Source organism: Schistocerca americana, chromosome 9, assembly GCF_021461395.2.
Source record: "Schistocerca americana isolate TAMUIC-IGC-003095 chromosome 9, iqSchAmer2.1, whole genome shotgun sequence".
Lineage (NCBI taxonomy): Eukaryota > Metazoa > Arthropoda > Insecta > Orthoptera > Acrididae > Schistocerca > Schistocerca americana.
This window is the reverse complement of record NC_060127.1, coordinates 20,528,509-20,551,216: the sequence shown is the minus strand read 5'-3', so window position 1 is coordinate 20,551,216 and position 22,708 is coordinate 20,528,509. Positions and strand designations below refer to the sequence as shown.

General features: G+C 40.4%; 1 protein-coding gene across 1 annotated transcript in view; it reads right to left on the bottom strand.

Annotated features, from left to right (window-relative positions):
* LOC124550841 overlaps positions 1-22,708 on the bottom strand; it is a 382,565-nt gene that overhangs the window by 95,180 nt on the left and 264,677 nt on the right. The window contains exons 20-22 of the mRNA XM_047125569.1: positions 22,524-22,680; positions 13,808-14,055; positions 483-714 (exon numbers count right to left, since the gene is read on the bottom strand). Of these exons, the coding sequence (XP_046981525.1) occupies positions 483-714; positions 13,808-14,055; positions 22,524-22,680 (637 nt within the window). The remainder of the gene's footprint in view (positions 1-482; positions 715-13,807; positions 14,056-22,523; positions 22,681-22,708) is intronic.

Sequence of the window (22,708 nt, the reverse complement as noted above, 5' to 3'; positions counted from 1 at the left end):
ATGTGCCTTTATGTTTGAATTTTTGTTTCGAGAGATATCACACTTTGAAGTATTACTAATGTAATATGTTTCGTATTTTTTTCTCCTAACAAAGTACCTTTTTTGAACAAAATAAGACTTTCTGAACAAATATTTAAAAAAAAGGAAACGATTTCACCAACAATACTGGATTTTGCATCTCATTTTTATCTCAATAATAACGGTAGATAGCTACAGTCGTATATATACGCACCGGGTGAAAATAATGCGCACAGGGCGGGAGCCACTGAGGGTAAATGCGCAGTGACAGGGTTAATAAATGTCACGGATATTCTAACGATTTCTTCTTATTTGTTGCTAATGTTTGACAAAATACCGTGCAGACATAAACACAGAAGATACATGTGAAGTTCGTTAACTAGAAATACTTTTTATGGACTGTAACTTTTGATTGAATAAAATTATACGTCGGTTGCACTGTAACAGTGTGAATGAGAACCGACCTGCATTTTTCCGAGGCTGTAGGGACAGGTGCCGTGAGCAGAGACCTGCAGGAGGAGCATGAGGGCAGGCAGGAGGGCTGCTTGCTGTGGGAGGCTCTGCCAGTCTCCCCTGAGGGTGTCCAGGATATGGAGCCCCAGGCTGGGGTACTGCCGAACCAGGGACTCGAGGCTACTGCCACTGGCTGGAGCGATCTTGGAGCTGATGGCAGTCAGCAGCTGCTGGCACGCATTCCTGTAGTGATAGCACATGCATTCTCAGTGTTGCTGTTGCAGAAACTACTGATGTTCATTGTGTCTAAATGTTTTCATCCTAGCATTTCCCCATTATAGAGTCACGTCTTAAGGTCTTTTAATTTCAAATATGTATGGGGTATAACACATATCAGTAGAAATATTTTTATATGTTGTACTTTAATATGTACACATATCAGCATGTGAGTTGTTTTTTCGCTACAATAAACAGTCTTCCCACAAACAGGTCACAAACTTTATGGCCTGATGTTTTCCATGCAATTTTAACTACACCAGTAAGTGGACTATGGTTGTCAGTATAGACTAAACTTTTTGTGACCATGTGTCTACATGTAAACACCTTACCTGCTGCCCGGGGAAGAATGGGCATTAATGGCTTGCCCTTGCCATATGTACTGCTCCTAATAGTTACAATTATTAGTCTGCACATGAATTAAAAACTGAAGTAATATTGTACACTACACTGTCCTCAGTCACCAGTAAAAATATCTGCACTTATACCATTAAACTCTGTATATTATGTTGATAAATGTTTAGCAAATGGATGAGTCAAATGGTTCATTACATCAGAAACGTAGGTGGCTTTGCAATAAAAATGCATATCTACAACCACTCTGCACTCTGCACCATGTAATTTGTGTGGCAGCCCTCATGTTAAAGCCAACAAACATTTATTGAAGATCAATTAGCATTCTATAGTAAAATATTAAATTGTTCACATTACAAAGCCAATGGGAACTTTTAATAAGTTCCCATTGAAATCGATGTAAGTCTGAGCACAACTACTTAGTGGTGCATGCGTATTCCAATTACAATATTAAGTGTAGTTCAAAAGAAGTCTTACACTGATGGAAGCCGCATGGTCATCAAATAGAGAAATGTTATATCAGCTTGAGAAGTACAAATAACAGCCTCATGACTCTGGTCATGCAGTAAATCAGAAATCATGACAGCCACTGTCTGTAGACAAGCCCAATCTGGTCCAAGTTAACTGCAGCAGCAGTCAAAGTAGGATGATAGCAGCTAGTGAAGGAAATTCTGAGTGTGAGCCAGCCACAGGATTGCCTTCTATTCACCCACTATGAAATTTCATGTGACGGGTGTAAGAAGTACTGTTGCCTTTGATGTTGTGATGTATCAATATTGTACTCCTTATTTATCACTGGTTTCTGGAACTTTCAAAGTGGAGCATGCTTTTACTCTGATTTGCTGTACTATGGCAACAGTGCTGGTGGTAATGTGCTGATCTGGTGTACACAAGGAGAATTGTTGGGCTTTCACACAGAGTAGTCCCACCCAGCCACATCACAGATAAATTGTATGAACAATTTGGTAGAAAGATAATTAAGAGGTGAAAGTGCTATGTTTCATCACAGAAGAAAAGTGTTTATGTAATTCTGTCATTTCATGGAAAGTTGCACAGGAATAATAATGAGAGTTAAGGTTGAAATAGTATCATCTTTGTGAATCAGTAATCGTTATGGAGGAACATATGGATACTAGAATATAAATGTAAAGGGTTCTGTGATCAGTGATTATCTATTTAATTAATTGGGAAACGCAATGTGACAATGGTCACTTCATTGTGAATATAAAACAAACATAACTGTTAACATGAGAATGGATGAGCTTTGGCATTGTTAGGGAAGAGTTTTACGTGCTAAAGGGACAATAAAACAAAGTGATTTGACTTGTATAGTTATTATTTCAAAGAGACTTTTTCCATTTCCAACTGACTATCATTGATATTTGAAAAGTCTAAGGGAAGATAGATTTCTGCTTACTGTAAAGATGACACGCGAAGTTGCAGATGCTTACACATACGCTTTCGGCCATTGCCTTGGTCGAATAAAGAGAAACACACACCATTCATTCACACAATCAAGCACACCTCACACACACATGACTGCCAACTGGCCCGACCCGCCAGAGTTGGTGGTCATGTGTGTGTAAAGTGTGCTTACGTGTAAGTGTCTTTTAATTGTGCCTGTGTGCAACTTAGCATGTCATCTTTATGGTAAGTAGCAAGCTATCTTCTCCTACACTATTAATATTTCTACTGGAGTTTCAATTGTTTGAAAAGTATGAGAGACATGTATTTATATTAGAGACATGGCCGGGTTTATTTCATAATGGACCATGTTCTCTATGTAAAGCCCCCATACTCAACTCTGATAGTCTGATAGCTGCAAAAATAATCTAAAAATAAACTGAAAAGAAATTGATGGAAATATACTCCTCTTTCCCTGAATTACTTTCTTTTATTGTCCTTTTAGCACATAATACATTTCTCTAACAAGGCCGAAACTCACCCAGTCTTGTTTTGACAGTTAAGCTTGTTTCACATGCATATTGAAGTAAATACTGCTAAGTAGCATTTGCACATTCTTTAAACAGGTAATCCCTGATCACAGAAGTCTTTTTATTTATGTTCTACTGTCAATATGTTTCTCCACAAGAATTACTGATTCACAAACGTGTTACTATTTCAGCCATATGTCTCATAACTAATCTCATGTGTCTTTCCACAAAATAACTGAATTACTCAAACACCTTTCTCCTATGAACTGCCATAACACTATCTGCTCTTAATTATACTTTTTAGCAGATTTCTTCAAATAGTTCTCTCCTTACTGAAGCCCAACAACTCTCCTGCCACATTGAGATGGTGCGTGGCCTCTAACGCTAGGATATTGTCGCCATCATACAACAAGATGTGCTCCCTAGAGAAAAGCCATGCTCTGATTCGAAAGTTTCAGAAGTAAGCAATTAGTAAGGAATACAATATCAATATATTACAATGTCAAACACAGCTGTACTCCTTACAGCAGTCTGTGATATCAGCTGACCTTGTCAGTCATGGCGACGTTACACATATTGATATGTTTGTATCTTCTATTTGCAAGCCCGCTTGGGTTATTAATAGATAACTATATTTAATAACTATTCAATAAAAGTAATTCAAATGTTTATTTTAATGAGAGCAATTACATGAGCCCTAATTAGTCTCATTCATTTCAACAGAAACTTGCTGCAGAGCGATGCAGATCAGTTTATCTCAATAAGTTTGCATTGTAAAAATATTAATAACTTTATTGCTTCATACTACTGTGTATAAGAATTGTTTTGACTACAAGATTTTATACATGGAAATTATTTGTCCATGTATTACAAATGGATGCCATACACACATCATCCCAAGGTCTTCAGCTGACAGTATATCATAATTCTTCACAATTATTTTAGAAAAAGTACTTTCCATGAATTCCATAATATCTCCTTGGCACCTGATTCTTTTACTTATTATTATTATTATTATTAATATTTGTTAACTGTTCCTTTCTTTAAAAATTGTCTTTTTACCCAGGCACCTGGATCATAGCCTGATCATCGCATTTGACCACTCACCACCGACTCCCCTCACTAAAGATGCACACGGCCTACTAGTGAATCCCCAGCTATTGGCAGGAATACTCTAATGTTGACAACCTTCTAGAATACCAGTAAAATTCTAGATGCCAGAAATAAGCTGTTTACATCAGTGTCAATAGTGGTATCCTTACAAGGATTTGTAATGGCACTTTGTATGGATCACAAAATTCTACTTATTAAAATAAAGTGTTGTGGCATTAATGGTATCTCTCTTGCATCTCTGGAGTCTTGCCATCATGACAGAAGACAGGCATGACACTTATCTCATAGTGACATAGGCATTCCTTCAAGGCTCAGTAGTGTGCCCACTTCACATCTACATCTACATCTATATTCTGCAAAACACCATGAGGTGCATGGCAGAGGGTAGATCCAATTGTATCCGTTATTATGGTTTCTTCCCGTTCCATTCATGTATGGAGTGCAGGAAGAATCATTGTCTGAATGCCTCTGTCCATACAGTAATTATTCTGATCTTATCCTCACGATACCTAAGTGAGTGATGTGTCAGGGGCTATAGTATATCCCTAGAGCAATCATTTAAAGCCAGGTTTTGAAACTTTATTAACAGACTTTCTCAGGATAGGTTATGTCTGTTTTCAAGAGTCTGCCAGAACAGTTCCTTCTGTATCTCTGTGACACTCCCCTGTGGATTAAACAAACATGTGACTGTTCATGCTGCCCTTCTCTTTATACATCCAATATCCCCTGTTAATCCATCACTCTTGAGCAATATTCTAGAACCAGTCTCATGAGTGATTTGCAAGCAATCTCTTTTGTGCATTGATTGCATTTGCCCAGTATTCTACCAATAAACTGAAATCTACCACCTGCTCTACCCATGACTGAACCTATGTCATCATTCCATTACGTATCCCTACACAGTGTTATGCCCAGGTATTTGTATGAGTTTTTCAATTCCAACAACGACTCATTGATATTATAGTCATAGGATACAATGTTTTTCCATGTTGTGAAGTGCAAAATTTTACATTTATGAACATTTAGAGTAAGTTGCCAATCTCTGAACCATGTTTAAATCTTAGCAAGAGATAGTTGAATATTTATCCAGCTTCTTTCAGATAGTATTTAATTATAGATAACTGCATTACCTGCAAAAACTTGATTTTACTATTAACATTGTCTGCAAGATCATTAATGTACAACATGAACAGCAAGGGTCCCAACACACTTCCCTGGAGCACAGCCTAAGTTAATTGTACAGCTGATGATGACTCTCCATCCAAGATAACATGCTGTGTTCTCCTTAGCAATAAGTTCTCGATCCAGTCACAGATTTCACTTGGTACCCCATATGATCGTAGTTTTGACAATAAGCATAGGTGTGGTACTGAGCCAAATGCTTTACAGAAATCAAGAAACACTGCACCTACCTAGTTTCCTTGATCCAAAGCTTTCAGATTGTCATGTGCTGGTTGGCACTGAGAATGTCATTCTGCTCAAGATACCTCATATGTTTGAGCTTTTGTTTCTAATGTACATAAATGACCTTCCACTACTAACTTTAAAGGACAGTTCCAAACATGTAAGGTAATGTTTACTAATGACATAGACATACTCAAAGGCAAAATGAAAGCTTACCAGACACAGTTCAGATGATAACTGAACAAGACTGCAACAGTTTCACAGCAACAGTTTAACTCATAATCTCACAAAGGCACAGATTATTCAATTTCAGTCAAGAAATAATGACCAGTTATCAGCAAATGTAAACTTTACTGGTTGTACACTGATTGAAACAAACTTTTTAAAGTTCTTTGGGGTCCTGCTGAATAACAAATTAAAGTGGATTCAACACATGGACAAACTAAAAAATAAGTGCAGTTCAGTGTGTTGTTTCCTCAGCAGCACCTGTCATTCAGCTGACCAAAATAAAACAGTGTTGGTTTATTTTCCATATCTTCATTTCCTGTTCTCATATGGAATTATATTACTGGACAGTGCAAGTAAAACAAATGAAGGGCATTATTTGTGCTGACTTCAACATACATATAAGAGCTGATCAAGGTTTGCCATTTCACTGAAGGGCTTGTTATCTACAAATGGCCAAATACTAAATTTTAGCAAATTCCCTAGAGTAACAGAGTTTTCTACAAGCTGTGCAGATAATATTGTAGCAGTATAAATTATGGTACTACAAAAAGTTGATTTTAGGCTTGGGGATACCTGACCATGCATCCATTTCTGTTTAAATGCCAGTTTGAGATAAAACCTATAAAGTGAAAAGAGTCAGGAACACCAGTCAATGAAATGTGGATTTATGAAACATCTTGGTCACTCAGAGATCAGTGTTCAATAAGTGCAGTGATGGAAAAAAAAAAAAAAATCCGCTACACCAAGAAGGAGTTGTGTGACATAAACAAAAGTTGACAGCCGTGTTTCTACATCTGAAAGATATCTATCCAAATTTCACACTAGACACTTAAGTGTGGCACTGGTAGCACCACTAAGAGGATGCAAATCAGATTTGCTTTAAATACATGCTGTAGCAGTCACTAGCATTAGTTACTGTTGAGACTGGGCGGGTTGAGTTAAAGTTATTCAATAGTGCCTTTAAGGTGACAAAGAAGAAGCTGGATGTTCCTTCTGTGATACTGCAGAAAGTCTTGCCAGGAATGTAACCACTGTACACGACTGCTGCCAGTTGTGCCACAAGAATGTCTGGTCGCAAAAAGACGGGGCTCCAGATGGCCACGTGGCACTACCGAGAAGGAAGACCATTGTGTTTGGTGTATGGTTTTGGTGCATTGTACTGCATCTGCAGCAGTTAGCACCACAGAGGCATAGCATGCTGTTACAAATCAGTTACTTCAAGAACGTCTTTGACTCAGACACTCTGTAGCAACCATTCCACTGACTCCAAACCACTGCCATTTGCGACTTCAGTGGTGTCAAGTGAGAGCTCAATGGAGGGTAGGTTGGAAGTCTGTTGTGTTTCCTGATGAAAGCTGGTTCTACCTCACTGCCAGTGATGGCTGTGAATTGGTTAGAAGGAGGACAGTTGAGGGCCAGCAACCAACCTGTCTGCATGCTAGACACACTGGACCTACAACCTGGAGTTATGGTCCAGGGCGTGATTTTGCAGGGAAGCAGGAGCACTATTATCATTACCCCACATACTCTGGCTGCAAATTTGCACATCAGTTGGGTGATTTGGCCAGTTGAGCTGCCATTCATGAACAGCATTCCAGAGGGTGTTTTCCAAGAGGATAACGCTTGCCCACATATTGCTGTTGTAACCCAACATGCTGTACAGAATGTCGACATGTTACCTTGGCCTACTTCATCACCAGATCTGTCTCCTAGCGAGCACATCATCGGATGACCACTGCAGCATCATCCACAACTAACATTAACCATCCTTGTATTCACTGACCAAGTGCAACAGGCATTGAACTGCATAATAATAATAATAATAATAATAACAATAATAATAAAGATTTTATTGTCTTTAGGCCATGAAAGAAATTGACAACATCAAAATGAAGATACAATTTATAATACAGTGTGATAAGGTATCGACTACTGAAATATTTTAGCTTATATTACAATATATGTACAGTGGGTCATCTGTTGGATTACTGCATTTTACAGTTGAAGAATTCATTGATATCATAGAATCGGTGGACAATAAACCATTCATGCAGTCTTTGGTGGTGGTTAGTGTTTAACGTCCCATTGACAACGAAGTCATTAGAGACGGAGCGCAAGCTCGGGTTAGGGAAGGATTGGGAAGGAAATCGGCCATGCCCTTTCAAAGGAACCATCCCGGCATTTGCCTGAAACGATTTAGGGAAATCACGGAAAACCTAAATCAGGATGGCCGGAGATGGGATTGAACCGTCGTCCTCCCGAATGCGAGTCCAGTGTGCTAACCACTGCGCCACCTCGCTCGGTCATGCAGTCTTTCTTTGAATGTATGTTCAGGAAGATCCTGTATAGCATGTGGCAGCTTATTAAATAGTTTGTGCCCCGTGACTTCATAGCTATTTATTGATTTTGATAATCTGTAGTATGGCGTGTATATGTGTTTGATGCTTCTTGTGTTGTAACAATGTACATTTTCTCTAAGTTTCACATCTTGTAGGTTCTTCTTCATAAAGATTAAGACATTATATATATATATATAGAGGTTTATTACTGTCATAATTTTTTGTTTAGTAAATAAGGGTTTGCAGTGAGCCTTATGTGAAGAATTGTAATTATCCTAATGGCTTTCTTCTGCAATAATAGGATGCCATGTATATGACTACAGTTACCCCACAAGATAATGCCATAGGATATTATACTTTGGAAAAATGCAAAATAAGATGATCTGATGTATGATTCGGGTACACAATTTCTGAGTTGTCTTAATAAATTAATTACTCTATATAGCTTACTACTTTTCGTCTAAATAAACTCCCAGGAATTTAACATAACTAGGGTCATCAGATAGTGGCTTGTCTCTTAGAGTGAAGATTATCTGCTGAGTTTTATTTTCACTTAGCAGGAAACCATTTGCTCTGAACCAATATGCTGGATGAGTGAGTGTATTTTCAGCACAGGTTTTAAGATTATTAAGATTGTTACTGCTATGAAGAAAAGTCGTATCATCTGTATGCAATACAGTGGTGGATCTAATAAACGAGGGGAGGTCATTGATCATTATCAGAAACAGGAAGGGGCCCAGTACAGATCCCTGAGGCACACCTACTATTACATTTTCTATGTTTGACATTTCCTGACATGTGGCACCTGTACAACACAATGCACACATGTCTGCATTCAACATTCTTGTGGTTACACATTTGCAATGGCTTATGTTGTGCTTACATTGACTTGTGATCTTGCAATGTTAATCACTTAAATAGGTTACCTCAACAAATGTACTCCCAATATTTCATTACTCTACATCAATTATTTATTGGTCTATGATTCTTTTCTGTCAGTGTACTAACTACAATGCTTTTGTATGAGAATTCATAAGTATATTCAATGGAAATTACCACTTCATAAACAGCACATCATAGATCCGTTAAAACAAACTCACGAATAACTGAAGGCATAAAGATCTCTAGCAATAGAAAGAGGAAACTGCACATGGATGCAAAGAACGACCATGATGCAGAGTTTTTCACGTATGTTAACAGATACAAAAGAACATCTGAAAGTGTTGTTAAATAGGAAAAAATGGTGAACAGTACATTCATCTCAAATGCCACAAACAATTCAAAAGTTGTACAGCAAAGTGTCAAGACTGCTGTAGGTGCTGAGAAAAAATAATCATTTTAACTCTACATTAAAAAGTGATGGAGAAACTGTTACAAGCTCCACCCAGATCTGTGAAGAATTCAACAGGTACCTTACAACTTGAAATAACGTGGATGACTTCTCTCCTCCCAACATAATGCAACACAGGTATGGAGAATTTCAATTTACTCATGTCATGAGGTGGCAGCACTATAAGATTCATTTTAAATAATCTCAAATCTGTGGGTGTGCGATGAAATTCAAACAAAAATAATAAAACCATGATGATATAATATAGCATCTAAACTCTGCCTTATAGTAAATCTGTCATTTGATGAAGGCTGGAGGGCTGCTTCTATACAACAGGGTGAAATTCACAGGAATGTTACTCATGCACAGAAGGGGCAGACAAGATGAGATATGAAATTTCTTCCTGGTATCAATACCATTAAGTCTTTTTTCTAAAATATTTGAGTGAACAGTTTGTAATGAATTAGAAATGTATAACAAAACTCATAACATTATTCTGAATAATCAGTATGGATTTAGTAAGGAGCTAAGTACTGTGCAAAATGAACTAAAACTTCCTGGCAGATTAAAACTGTGTACTGGACCAAAACTCAAACTCGGAACCTTTGCCTTTCCCGGGAAAGTGCTCTACCAATTGAGGTACCAAGCACAACACACATCCCATCCCCACAGCGTTACTCCTGCCAGTACCTTGTCTCCTACCTTCCAAACTTCACAGAAGCTCTCCTGTGAACTTTACAGAACTGGCACTCCTGGAAGAAAGGATATTGCAGAGACATGGCTTAGCCACAGCCAGGGGGATGTTTTCTGAATGAGATTTTCACTCTGCAGTGGAGTGTGCGCTGATATTAAATTTCCTGGCAGATTAAAACTGTGGGCTGGACCGAGACTCGAACTCGGGACCTTTGCCTCTCCCTGTAGAGCACTTGCCCGTGAAAGACAAAGATCCCAAGTTTGAATTTCAGTCTGGCACACAGTTTTTATCTGCCAGGAAGTTTCACACCAGTGCACACTCTGCTGCAGAGTGAAAATCTTATTCTATTAATGAACTAACCACTAAAATAAGCAAAAGTCTTGACTACAAGCTGTATGAGTCTGGTATCTTTTGTTACCTCACTAAAGAATTTGACTGCTGCTTCACAAGATGCCTGCTTATGGTTTTCATGGAAAATCTTTCAGCTGGTTCTCATTCTATCTCAAAAATAGGAAACATACAGTAGTTATACAACAAAAGGTGAGAGAGCCTGTTCTAATTGGAAGGAGACACAAACAGGCATATCCCAAGGATTCACACTAGGTCCATTACTGCTCCTGTATTATGAATGGCATTCAGAAATGGTTTAAAATCACATTGTTTTACAAATACCATGCAAACTATGGGTATGTCCTCGCGTAGGACAATGATCTGATTCTACTACACCAAACAGACACTAGATGCAGTTATGAACAGTGTGTATAGTGAAAGCACAGTGCTCATTTGATGTTAAGCACAGAAAGCTATGGACAAGATGGGAGGTGACTATCATGGACAAAGATGGACCACATGGTTTTTGTGAAAAGAAAGAGCCAAAAAATAGATATTTGTGAACAGCTAACTGAGGTGTACGGCCAAGGAGCTTCTACACAAAAGGCTGTTTACAACTGGATTACTGGGTTCGCTATTAGAATGGAATTCGCATACAATAATGTAAGTACTGGTCATCTGACTCCAGGGAACATTGATTATGGCTGATAGGTGCATAACCTTTGATGAACTGGAATAGGCCTTGACTGTGCAACCCTGCACTTCATTATTTGTGACAACTTGGATACCAGTACGTAAAACATGTGTGTACACTGGGTTCAATGGGACTTGACCCAGGCCCAGAAGGAGAACAGAACTGAAGTCTGTTGTCAACAATTGCAAATGAAGAAGGAACATCCAGATTTTTTTGGAGAAACTGGTGGTGAGTCATGGTGTTGCTACCATACATCTGAGAAGAAATTCCAGTCCATGTGACGGAAACATCCCGAGAGTTTCAATCTGCAGGCAACCAGATGATCTCTGCCTCTCTTGACACTTGTGGACTGGCTTCCACAAAGAACAACAGCCAACAGCATGGTGTTCTGCAATGCCTTTACACAATTTAGACACAAGATTCAGCAAAGGAGACAGGCTAACTGGTCAAAAGGAGTGCTCCTTCAGCACAACAATTTGTGGCCCCACACTAGCAATGCCGTGACTGCAGAGCTGACATCACTGGTCTTCACTGTTGTGCCACAGCCACCATATTGGGTCTCGCTCCATCTGATTATGTTTTATCAATAATGTGAAGGAAACATTGCAAGGTAAGGGGTTCGGCAACAATGAAGAAATGCAAGCAGCTGTCCACAAGTGGATGCTTAGCACCTCCATACAACAGTTCCGTGATACAATAATGAAGCTGCCAGGAAGCTGGCAGCATTGTATTAACATGAATAGGGAGTATAATAAGAGATCCCATGTGTATTCACTTATGTTCATTGATAAATAAGGTACAAAAACTTACTACTGTAAATAATTTCTGATTGTTCCTCATACATAAATGCCATTTACAATAACCTCAGAACGAATTCTGCATACAGATGACTCAAAAGCAGTAGTTTTCTACAAGACCAACAAAGAACTAGCACACAATAATAAACAAACTCTTAAAGAATTTGAAACCTGTATAAATATTAATGCTATGGAACTGAACCTTACAGAACACAAATTGTACATTTCAGGACCAAACAAGCTGCTGAATATACATCAGAGTTAAATTATTTGGACAAAGAGGTGATTGCTGCAGACACTGTTAAATTAATTAGAGTTATTTTAAGCAAAAACTTGTTATAGACTGATTGTATTCATTGCTTAGTGAAGCAATAAAACAGTTTTATATAAACAATAAGAGTTCTAAATAATGTAACTGATTTAACTGTTGCCGGCCGGAGTGGCCGAGCGGTTCTAGGCGCTAGGTCTGGAACCGCGAGACCGCTACGGTCACAGGTTCGAATCCTGCCTCGGGCATGGATGTGTGTGACATCCTTAGGTTAGTTAGGTTTAAGTAGTTCTAAGTTCTAAGGGACTGATGACCTCAGAAGTTAAGTCCCATAGTGCTCAGAGCCATTTAACTATTAAGAAAATTTATAATCATGCATATTTTATATCAGTTGCTGGATAAGGCATAATTCTTTGGGGTCTTGAAAACACAAACCTGCTCAGAGTGTACAAGCTACAGTATAAATCATCAGAGTTATGAAGAGAATAAACAACAAGCAAGCTTGTAAACCATTATTGAAAAGCCTTGACCTAATGACAATTCCTTGAGTGTTCATTTATGAAATACTCCTCTTTGAGCTAAGAAACCAACAACTTTTCAAAGTAAATTCTTTTATACATGTTTATGAAACATCAGAATACATGATGCCTTGTCACAGACTTAGCTTGTGTAAAATGGCTTTGAAGTGCAGCAATAAACTTGATCCAAATTCAAGGGCAACAAACTAAAAACTGCAGAGAAAAACACTGAAAAGTACTTAAAAAGCAAATGTTATTATAGTGCAGATTTTATGGTTGAGGAAGGTAAGCATCAGACACTGAAAGCTTCCATTGCAAACTCCCTGTCTCCGTCTGTCTGTGTATGTGTCTGCCTCTCTCTCTCTCTCTCTCTCTCTCTCTGTGTGTGTGTGTGTGTGTGTGTGTGTGTGTGTGTGTGTGTGTGTGCGTGTGTGTGTATTTTTGGGCTTGCATACACGTGCGTGTGCATGCTAGAAAGAACTACAAAAATGAAATGAACTGGAGAGGACATAGTGACTGGTTCAAAAATATGGTGGAAACTAATAATAAGGTATACGAAGGCCCATGGATTGCTACAACAAATGCTTAAATGCATAGAAAAATAGCTAAGATATCAAAATATGTTGTAAAATAAATTTTCTTTCATTATCTCAAATAAAACGATCTCAAGAAACAAATGTTTTTTACATTTAGAATGACCTTTATATAAAAAGTGAATCTGAACCCAAAAATACTTTCTGCAGTGAAGAATCACCACTTAAGACCACAGGTCAACAACAAAAATCATGACTTATGGAAACATAGTTGTAGACACCAGGCAGAAAGAATATTCATTTATTATAACACAAATGTTAATATAATTTCTAACTTTTCCTCTTATTTCATCTCAATGTGAGTGGGAACTGATCACAAAGCATTTCAAAGGAGGTAGTTGTGAAGTTTACAAATTAATAACATAATGGTTATTGTTTATAGCAAAGATAAGAGGGAGTTTAGAATATCCAATCTGCAATTGTAAGCCAAACATAGTCATCAACTGAAATAATAAAGGCTGTACCTGATAGGCCACGCAGAGCAATCAGTAATTCTGGTAATGCAAAGGAAAGTGATGGGCTCTATGTAAGGGGTCATGCCAATCCACAGTCCAGCATCTCTTATCAGAGCGGCCAAGCACAAAATAGCTCTCATCTGTGGCAGGTCAAATGCATCAGGAACTGCCAGTTGCTTCTCTCCAGATAATGAATAATTTGGCAGCTCCTGGGATGCTATCTCAGTAAGCCTGGAAGCTGCCAACTGCAGGAGCGGCTGAAAAAGAAAATCTACAAACGTATCTCCTCTGTCTCTCTCTCTCTCTCTCTCTCTCTCTCTCTCTCTCTCTCTCTCACTCACACACACACACACACACACACACACACACACACACACACAGATTTACATATGCTGCAAATCAAAAATTTATGACCACCAGTTTAACATCAAGTTGAGCCACCTCGGAATGATGCAACATAGCAGCACTGCTGCATGGTATGTATTTAGCAAGTCCTTGTTAGGCTTGTGGAGGTATGTTGTGCACAGAGGTCATCCAACTACTGTAAATTACAGATTGGTGGTTTGAGGCTATGGAGCTGGCACCAAATAGCGTTCCATTGGGTTTCTATCAGGTGAATTTCGGTAGCCAAGGCACGAATGTGAGCTCACTATCAAGCTCCCGGGTCACTATAACATGATCCTGTCCTAGGGACACAGGCAGTTATACTGCTGGAAGATGGTACTGCCATTGGGGAAGACTTCAAACAAGACAGGATGTGCCAGGTTTGCAAAAATGATCACATAGTCCACAGCTGTCTTTGTGCCTTTGATTGCTACCACAGGTCTCACTGAAGCACGTAGCATAACCCTGCCGCACCAGCCTATGTTCATTGCACTATGCACATTTTGAGCAGCTGTTTGCCTGGAAGATGGCGTATCTATGCACAACCATCAATCTGATATAACAAGAAGTGTGATTCATCTGAGAAGGCACCACATTTCCATTTATCCACTGTTCAACCTCAATGATCCCGTGCCTACTGTAATTGTAATTGACAATGTTTTTGGCTCAGCACGGTGTAATGGCACCGTGTTTGTGTTGACCACTACACTGACAGTAGTGTTGCGAGGTGACCCCTTCTGCCCCAAGAACAGAATGCACTGGACGCTGTTGGGATCAGATCTTTCATTATCCTGGTGTGCACAGAGTCAAGAATGCTGGCCAAATCAATTTTCTTTATTATTTAATGGTTACCATATACACACTAGGTGGACAGGGTGTGGCCCATGGTTAGAGGCAGTGAGTGAGCTTGATGAGGCAGCACAGTGGCGAAACAGCATAACAGTGGCTGACACCATTGGGAACCTTGCTTACACTAGACCCGTGTCTGTTCCAGAGCACATGGTGCTTACAGTTAGACTGGCATACTCTATCCACAGCCCAAAGTGGCTGGCAAGGGTGCGCGAATGCTCCGAGTCAAACGCAGGACTCTCGAAGGCTCAACGCTGGCTAGTGTGTCACGTGGTGGCACCTGCAGTGTATGAGGCATACTCAAAAGTAAGTGTACTGTGGGTGATTTTATTTTTTTAAAGAAGTTGCCATCACTGAGTGCTACAGCATGTCCCCTGACCAGAGTGAGCATTATAGGAACTCAATAGTATGTCAACCCACGTTGTAGTGTCCAGTTGCGTGAAAGATGTCAGTAAGAAATCACACCAAGTGTAAGGCAGGTGCTTTGATCAGCTTCTGTCTTGTGGAAGAAATAACACCTACCAAACTTTTTTCATGAATCAAAATGGTTTCCAGTGAAGGTGTTACGAATAGAACTAATGTGTTTAAGTGGTGTAGACAGATTATTGGAGGCAGAACAAATGTTCATGATGAACAGAGGAGTGGAAGACCTTTCATTTTGCATGAAGGGTTGCTGAAAAAAATTGAGGAAACTGTTAGTGAAGACAGTCGATCGACAGTTGATGAAATTTCTGTGATTTTCCCACAGCTCTCCATAACTCTCTTACACAAGACAATCACAGAAATGCTGGGATACTGGAAACTGTGCACAACCTGGGTCCCAAAGTAGCTGACAGTGCAGCATAAGAGAAATCAGATCTGTAGCACACGTGAATTTCTTGAGCAACTTGAATTGGAAGATGAGGATTTTCTGAGCTCTATTGTGACTGGAGATGAAAGGTGAGTGGCTCATTATGTACCTGAAGTGAAAAGGCAGTTCACAGTGTCTCCACACCATTTCCCCATCTGCCAAAAACTTCAAAACCACAATAATGGATGGAAAAAAATAGTGACTCAGTGTTTTGGGACAGAGAAAATGTTGTTTTGGTTGAACTTCTGCTTCAGGTAGCGACCACAAATGCACAACGATATAGTGATAAAAGACTCGAAAGGAGCATTCAAAACAAAAGGAGGGGAATGCTGACAAGAGGAGTGTGCTTGTTGCACGATAACAGCTGTCCTCACACAGCCTCAGCCACCAAGGCACTCTTGTACTCATTTGGTTCGGATGTTTTGACCTCCCACCATATTTCCCTGACTTGGTGCCTTCAGATTGTCATCTGTTTACCTCCCTGAAGGTACACATGAGTGGAATTAAATTTTCAACCAATGATATATATATATATATATATATATATATATATATATATATATATATATATATATATATATATATATATATAAAAAACAAAGATGATGTGACTTACCAAATGAAAGTGCTGGCAGGTCGATAGACACACAAACAAACACAAACATACACACAAAATTCAAGCTTTCGCAACAAACTGTTGCCTCATCAGGAAGGAGGGAAGGAGAGGGAAAAGACGAAAGGATGTGGGTTTTAAGGGAGAGGGTAAGGAGTCATTCCAATCCCGGGAGCGGAAAGACTTACCTTAGGGGGAAAAAAGGACGGGTATACACTTGCACACACACACACACACATATCCATCCACACATATACAGACACAAGCAGACATATTTAAAGACAAAGACTGGAACCACAACACCCTAATTCAGTAGTTAACCTTTCCTCCAAACCTCTCTCCCAATCCGAAACCTCTGTCCTATCCAAAGGCCTCACCTTCAGCCCACTCCCAGATTCAACCAAACAGCCCTTGTCAAAGATTTACTGTCCTACACTCGTACTCTCTGCTGGAAATATCACTTTGCCACGAAGAAAAATGATCCTAATCCTACTCCTAATGATCCAACTCCCCAAGACACCATCCAAATTGAACCCTGCCTGGAACAGTTCCGTCCTCCATCGCAGCGGGACCCACCTCCTCTTCCTCAAAATCACCCTCTCCAAACCTTCCAGGAATTTCTGACTTCCAGCCTTGCATCTCAATCCTTCTTAAAAAACCTTAATCCTACTCCCAACATCACCACTGCTGAAGCCCAGGCTATCCGTGATCTGAAGGCTGACCGATCCATCGTCATTCTTCCGGCGGACAAGGGTTCCACGACCGTGGTACTTGATCGTCGGGAGTATGTGGCTGAGGGACTGCGTCAGCTTTCAGACAACACCACATACAAAGTTTGCCAAGGTAACCCCATTCCCGATGTCCAGGCGGTTCTTCAAGGAATCCTCAGAACCTTAGGCCCCCTGCAAAACCTTTCACCTGACTCCATCAACCTCCTGACCCCACCGACACCCCGCACCTCTACCTTCTACCTTCTTCCTAAAATCCACAAACCCAATCATCCCAGCCGCCCCATTGTAGCTGGTTACCAAGCCCCACAGAACGTATCTCTGCCTACGTAGATCAACACCTTCAACCCATTACATGCAGTCTCCCATCCTTCATCAAAGACACCAACCACTTTCTCGGACGCCTGGAATCCTTACCCAATGTGTTACCCCCGGAAACCATCCTTGTAACCATTGATGCCACTTCCTTATACACAAATATTCTGCACGTCCAGGGCCTCGCTGCGATGGAGCATTTCCTTTCACGCCGATCACCTGCCACCCTACCTAAAATCTCTTTCCTCATCACCTTAGCCAGCTTCATCCTGACCCACAACTTCTTCACTTTTGAAGGCCAGACATACCAACAACTAAAGGGAACAGCCATGGGTACCAGGATGGCCCCCTCATACGCCAACCTATTCTTGGTTACCCAAGTCTGCCAACCCAAAGTTTGGTACAGATTTATTGATGACATCTTCATGATCTGGACTCACAGTGAAGAAGAACTCCAGAATTTCCTCTCCAACCTCAACTCCTTTGGTTCCATCAGATTCACCTGGTCCTACTCCAAATCCCATGCCACTTTCCTTGATGTTGACCTCCACCTGTCCAATGGCCAGCTTCACACGTCCGTCCACATCAAACCCACCAACAAGCAACAGTACCTCCATTATGACAGCTGCCACCCATTCCACATCAAACGGTCCCTTCCCTACAGCCTAGGTCTTCGTGGCAAACGAATCTGCTCCAGTCCGGAATCGCTGAAGCATTACACCAACAACCTGACAACAGCTTTCGCATCCCGCAACTACCCTCCCGCCCTGGTACAGAAGCAAATAACCAAAGCCACTTCCTCATCCCCTCAAACCCAGAATCCCCCACAGAAGAACCACAAAAGTGCCCCACTTGTGACAGGATACTTTCCGGGACTGGACCAGACTCTGAATGTGGCTCTCCAGCAGGGATACGACTTCCTCAAATCCTGCCCTGAAATGAGATCCATCCCATGAAATCCTCCCCACTTCACCAAGAGTGTCTTTCCGTCGTCCACCTAACCTTCATAACCTGTTAGTTTATCCCTATGAAATCCCCAAACCACCTTCCCTACCCTCTGGCTCCTACCCTTGTAACCGCCCCCGGTGTAAAACCTGTCCCATGCACCCTCCCACCACCACCACCTACTCCAGTCCTGTAACCCGGAAGGTGTACACGATCAAAGGCAGAGCCACATGTGAAAGCACCCATGTGATTTACCAACTGACCTGCCTACACTGTGATGCATTCTATGTGGGAATGACCAGCAACAAACTGTCAATTCGCATGAACGGACACAGGCAGATAGTGTTTGTTGGTAATGAGGATCACCCTGCAGCTAAACATGCCTTGGTGCACGGCCAACACATCTTGGCACAGTGTTACACCGTCCGGGTTATCTGGATACTTCCCACTAACACCAACCTGTCAGAACTCCGGAGATGGGAACTTGCCCTTCAGTATATCGTCTCTTCTCGTTATCCGCCAGGCCTCAATCTCCGCTAATTTCAAGTTGCCGCCACTCATACCTCACCTGTCTTTCAACAACATCTTTGCCTCTTTGCTTCCGCCTCGACTAACATCTCTGCCCATACTCTTTGCCTTTACAAATGTCTGCTTGTGTCTGTGTATGTGCGGATGGATATGTGTGTGTATGCGAGTGTATACCTGTCCTTTTTTCCCCCTAAGGTAAGTCTTTCCGCTCCCGGGATTGGAATGACTCCTTACCCTCTTCCTTAAAGCCCACATCCTTTCGTCTTTCCCTCTCCTTCCCTCTTTCCTGACGAAGCAACCGTTTGTTGCGAAAGCTTGAATTTCGTGTGTACGTTTGTGTTTGTTCTTGTGTCTATCGACCTGCCAGCACTTTCGTTCGGTAAGTCACATCATCTTTGTTTTTCGACACATTTTTCCCATGTGGAATGTTTCCCACTATATAAAAACAAAGATGATGAGACTTACCAAACAAAAGTGCTGGCAGGTCGATAGACACACAAACAAACACAAATACACACACAAAATTCTAGCTTTCGCAACCAACGGTTGCTTCATCAGGAAAGAGGGAAGGAGAGGGAAAGACGAAAGGATGTGGGTTTTAAGTGCACGGCCAGCACATTTTGGCACAGTGTTACACCGTCCGGGTTATCTGGATACTTCCCACTAACACCAACCTGTCAGAACTCCGGAGATGGGAACTTGCCCTTCAGTATATCGTCTCTTCTCGTTATCCGCCAGGCCTCAATCTCCGCTAATTTCAAGTTGCCGCCACTCATACCTCACCTGTCTTTCAACAACATCTTTGCCTCTTTGCTTCTGCCTCGACTGACATCTCTGCCCATACTCTTTGCCTTTACAGATGTCTGCTTGTGTCTGTGTATGTGCGGATGGATATGTGTGTGTATGCGAGTGTATACCTGTCCTTTTTTCCCCCTAAGGTAAGTCTTTCCGCTCCCGGGATTGGTATGACTCCTACCCTCTCCCTTAAAACCCACATCCTTTCGCCTTTTCCTCTCCATCCCTCTTTCCTGATGAAGCAACTGTTGGTTGCGAAAGCTAGAATTTTGTGTGTATGTTTGTGTTTGTTTGTGTGTGTATCGACCTGCCAGCGCTTTTGTTTGGTAAGTCTCATTAGCTTTGTTTTTAGATATATTTTTCCCACAGGGAAACATTCCACGTGGGGGGGGGGGGGGGGGAAAAATATATATATATATATATATATATATATATATATATATATATATATATATATATATATATAAAAAATAGAGGGAAACATTCCATGTGGGAAAAATATATGTAAAAACAAAGCGGGTTAGTAGACAACGATGTGCACAAAGGTTAGTTGGTTGTGTTGCCACCAAAACACGTTAAACGGTGGAGCAATTCTGGAATTTATTTATTTATTTTTTTTTCTCCCCCCGCACTTTCAACACTACCACTGCTATAAAATCCACCATTTCCAGTTCACAAACAGTTCCTTTCAGCTATTAAACAGCCATTTTGGCTAGTTCTAATGACTTTCGCTTTTTTCCATTTCCGTTTTTCCCAAATCATTGATCTTTTTTAGCCGCTTCCCACATGTTTTAACATGATTATTACTTCGTCAGACAATTGTTAGCCTCATTTTCACAATCTGACACCACAAAACCACTCCTTTTAATACATTTACACGCAGTTTTTTCGAAATTTTCCCGAATTGCTCCACCGTTTAACGTGTTTTGGCGGCAACACAACCACCTAAATTTCAAGTTTCTGTAAAATTTTGCCAGTCTTGGGGGTTGTGAGTTTTTTTCAACTTGGAATGATTTTTTCTTTGCTCCCATAACAAGATTCTCAATTGTTTTATGTACCATGCAGGATCAGTACCGTGTCTTATTAGTTTGTTTGGTATACATCTCTCAACTGCCATCGATACCGTTTCTTATAATTTGAACCACATCAACTCTACAGTTACACAGTCAGATTGGAAGGACTGGAGACTGTAACTGGAGACTGTAGCTCTTAGGAAGGTATCAAGCAAATTTTTATCTGCTTATTTAAATAGATGTGTTTTGTGTTTACTTTTGGTGGATTTTGATGTTATGGTATTTAGACTCACTACAACAACCTTGTGGTTACTAATCCCTGTTTGCTCAGGATAATATGTTGCAAAGAGGTCAAGTATGATTTTGCAACCATTTACACTTAGAGTGGGCTCCTGACTAGTTATTCAAAATAATTTTCTGAGAATTCATTCCAATAACATTTTATGCCTACCACCAGCTTTAAACATGTTTTTTGCTGACATATTTGATGATAGACTGGTGTCACCACAAACTACACTGAAGAGCCAAAGCGAGGTGGCATGGACTCGACTAATATTTGAAGTAGTGTTGGGGGAATTGACACCACGAATCCTGCAGCACTGTTCACAAATCTTTAAGAGTTCGAGGGGGTGGAGATTTCTTCTGAACACCACATTCCAAGGCATCCAGATGTGCTCAATAATGTTCATGTCTGGGGAGTTTGGTGGCCATCAAAGTGTTTAAACTCAGAAGAGTTTTCCAGTGTTGGTGTTGATGGTCTCAGGCGAGGGGTAAAGGTACACGAGTGGGCCTTCAGCAGCGAAAGCCCATATCAATGATGTTTTGTTGAATGGTTCACAAACTGACACTTGTTGATGTCCCAGCATTGAAATCTGCAGAAATTTGCAGAAGGGTTGCACTTCTGTCAAGCTGAATGATTCTCTTCAGTTGGTGTTGGTCCCGTTCTTGCAAGATATTTTTCTGACCAGAGCGATGTCAGAGATTTGATATTTTACTGGATTCCTGATATTCATGGTACAATTGTGAAATGGTTGAATGGGAAAATCCCCACTTCATTGCTACTCGTAGATGCTGTGTTCCATCGCTCATACATGGACTGTAACACCACGTTCAAATTCACTTAAATCTTGTAGCAGCAGTAAGTGATTTAACAACTGTTCCAGGTACTTGTTGTCTTTTATAGGTGTTGCCTGTTTACATATCTCTGTATTTGAATATGCATGCCTATACCAGTTTCTTTAGCACTTCAGTGTATAACTATATTAGTGAGGTACCTATTTCCAATGAGATTCATGCTTTCTTTTGAACTGTTCAGCAACTGTATCATCTGAGGTGGGAGTTGGTAAAAGTAAACAATTGTTAATGTATTCAAGTTGTCAAGTATAATTTCTACCCATATGAAGTTACAGAAGCTATCTACTTCAATAATTTGCAGTGGTAGATAATTTGCCTGGCCTGAATCCAATGGACCACATCCTGGATACTACTGGGCAGCAATTCTGCATCCACAAACTACTGGCACATAATCTACGGGAATTGTGTGATCTTTGTGTAGACATATAGTTCCACGTACCTCCAGACAGCTGCTGAGGACTTGTTGATCCATATCACACAGAATCATTGCTGTCTAGTTTACCAAAACACTATTAAATATGTAGATTTAATCTTTTGGATCATCAGTGTAAGCACCAGCATTGTCACTCACCTTATCTGGACGACAATCTGCAACAGCAACTTTATTGATCACGAGGGGCAGCCCAGGTGAGCGACGTGTTGCTGTTATTTTGGAGTTTTGAAGTAAATCCAGACATTGCAGTAACTGTTTCCTAACTGCCTGTTCCACATTTGGCCTTCGACAATTCCTATTAACAAGTAAAAAAGTAAATAACA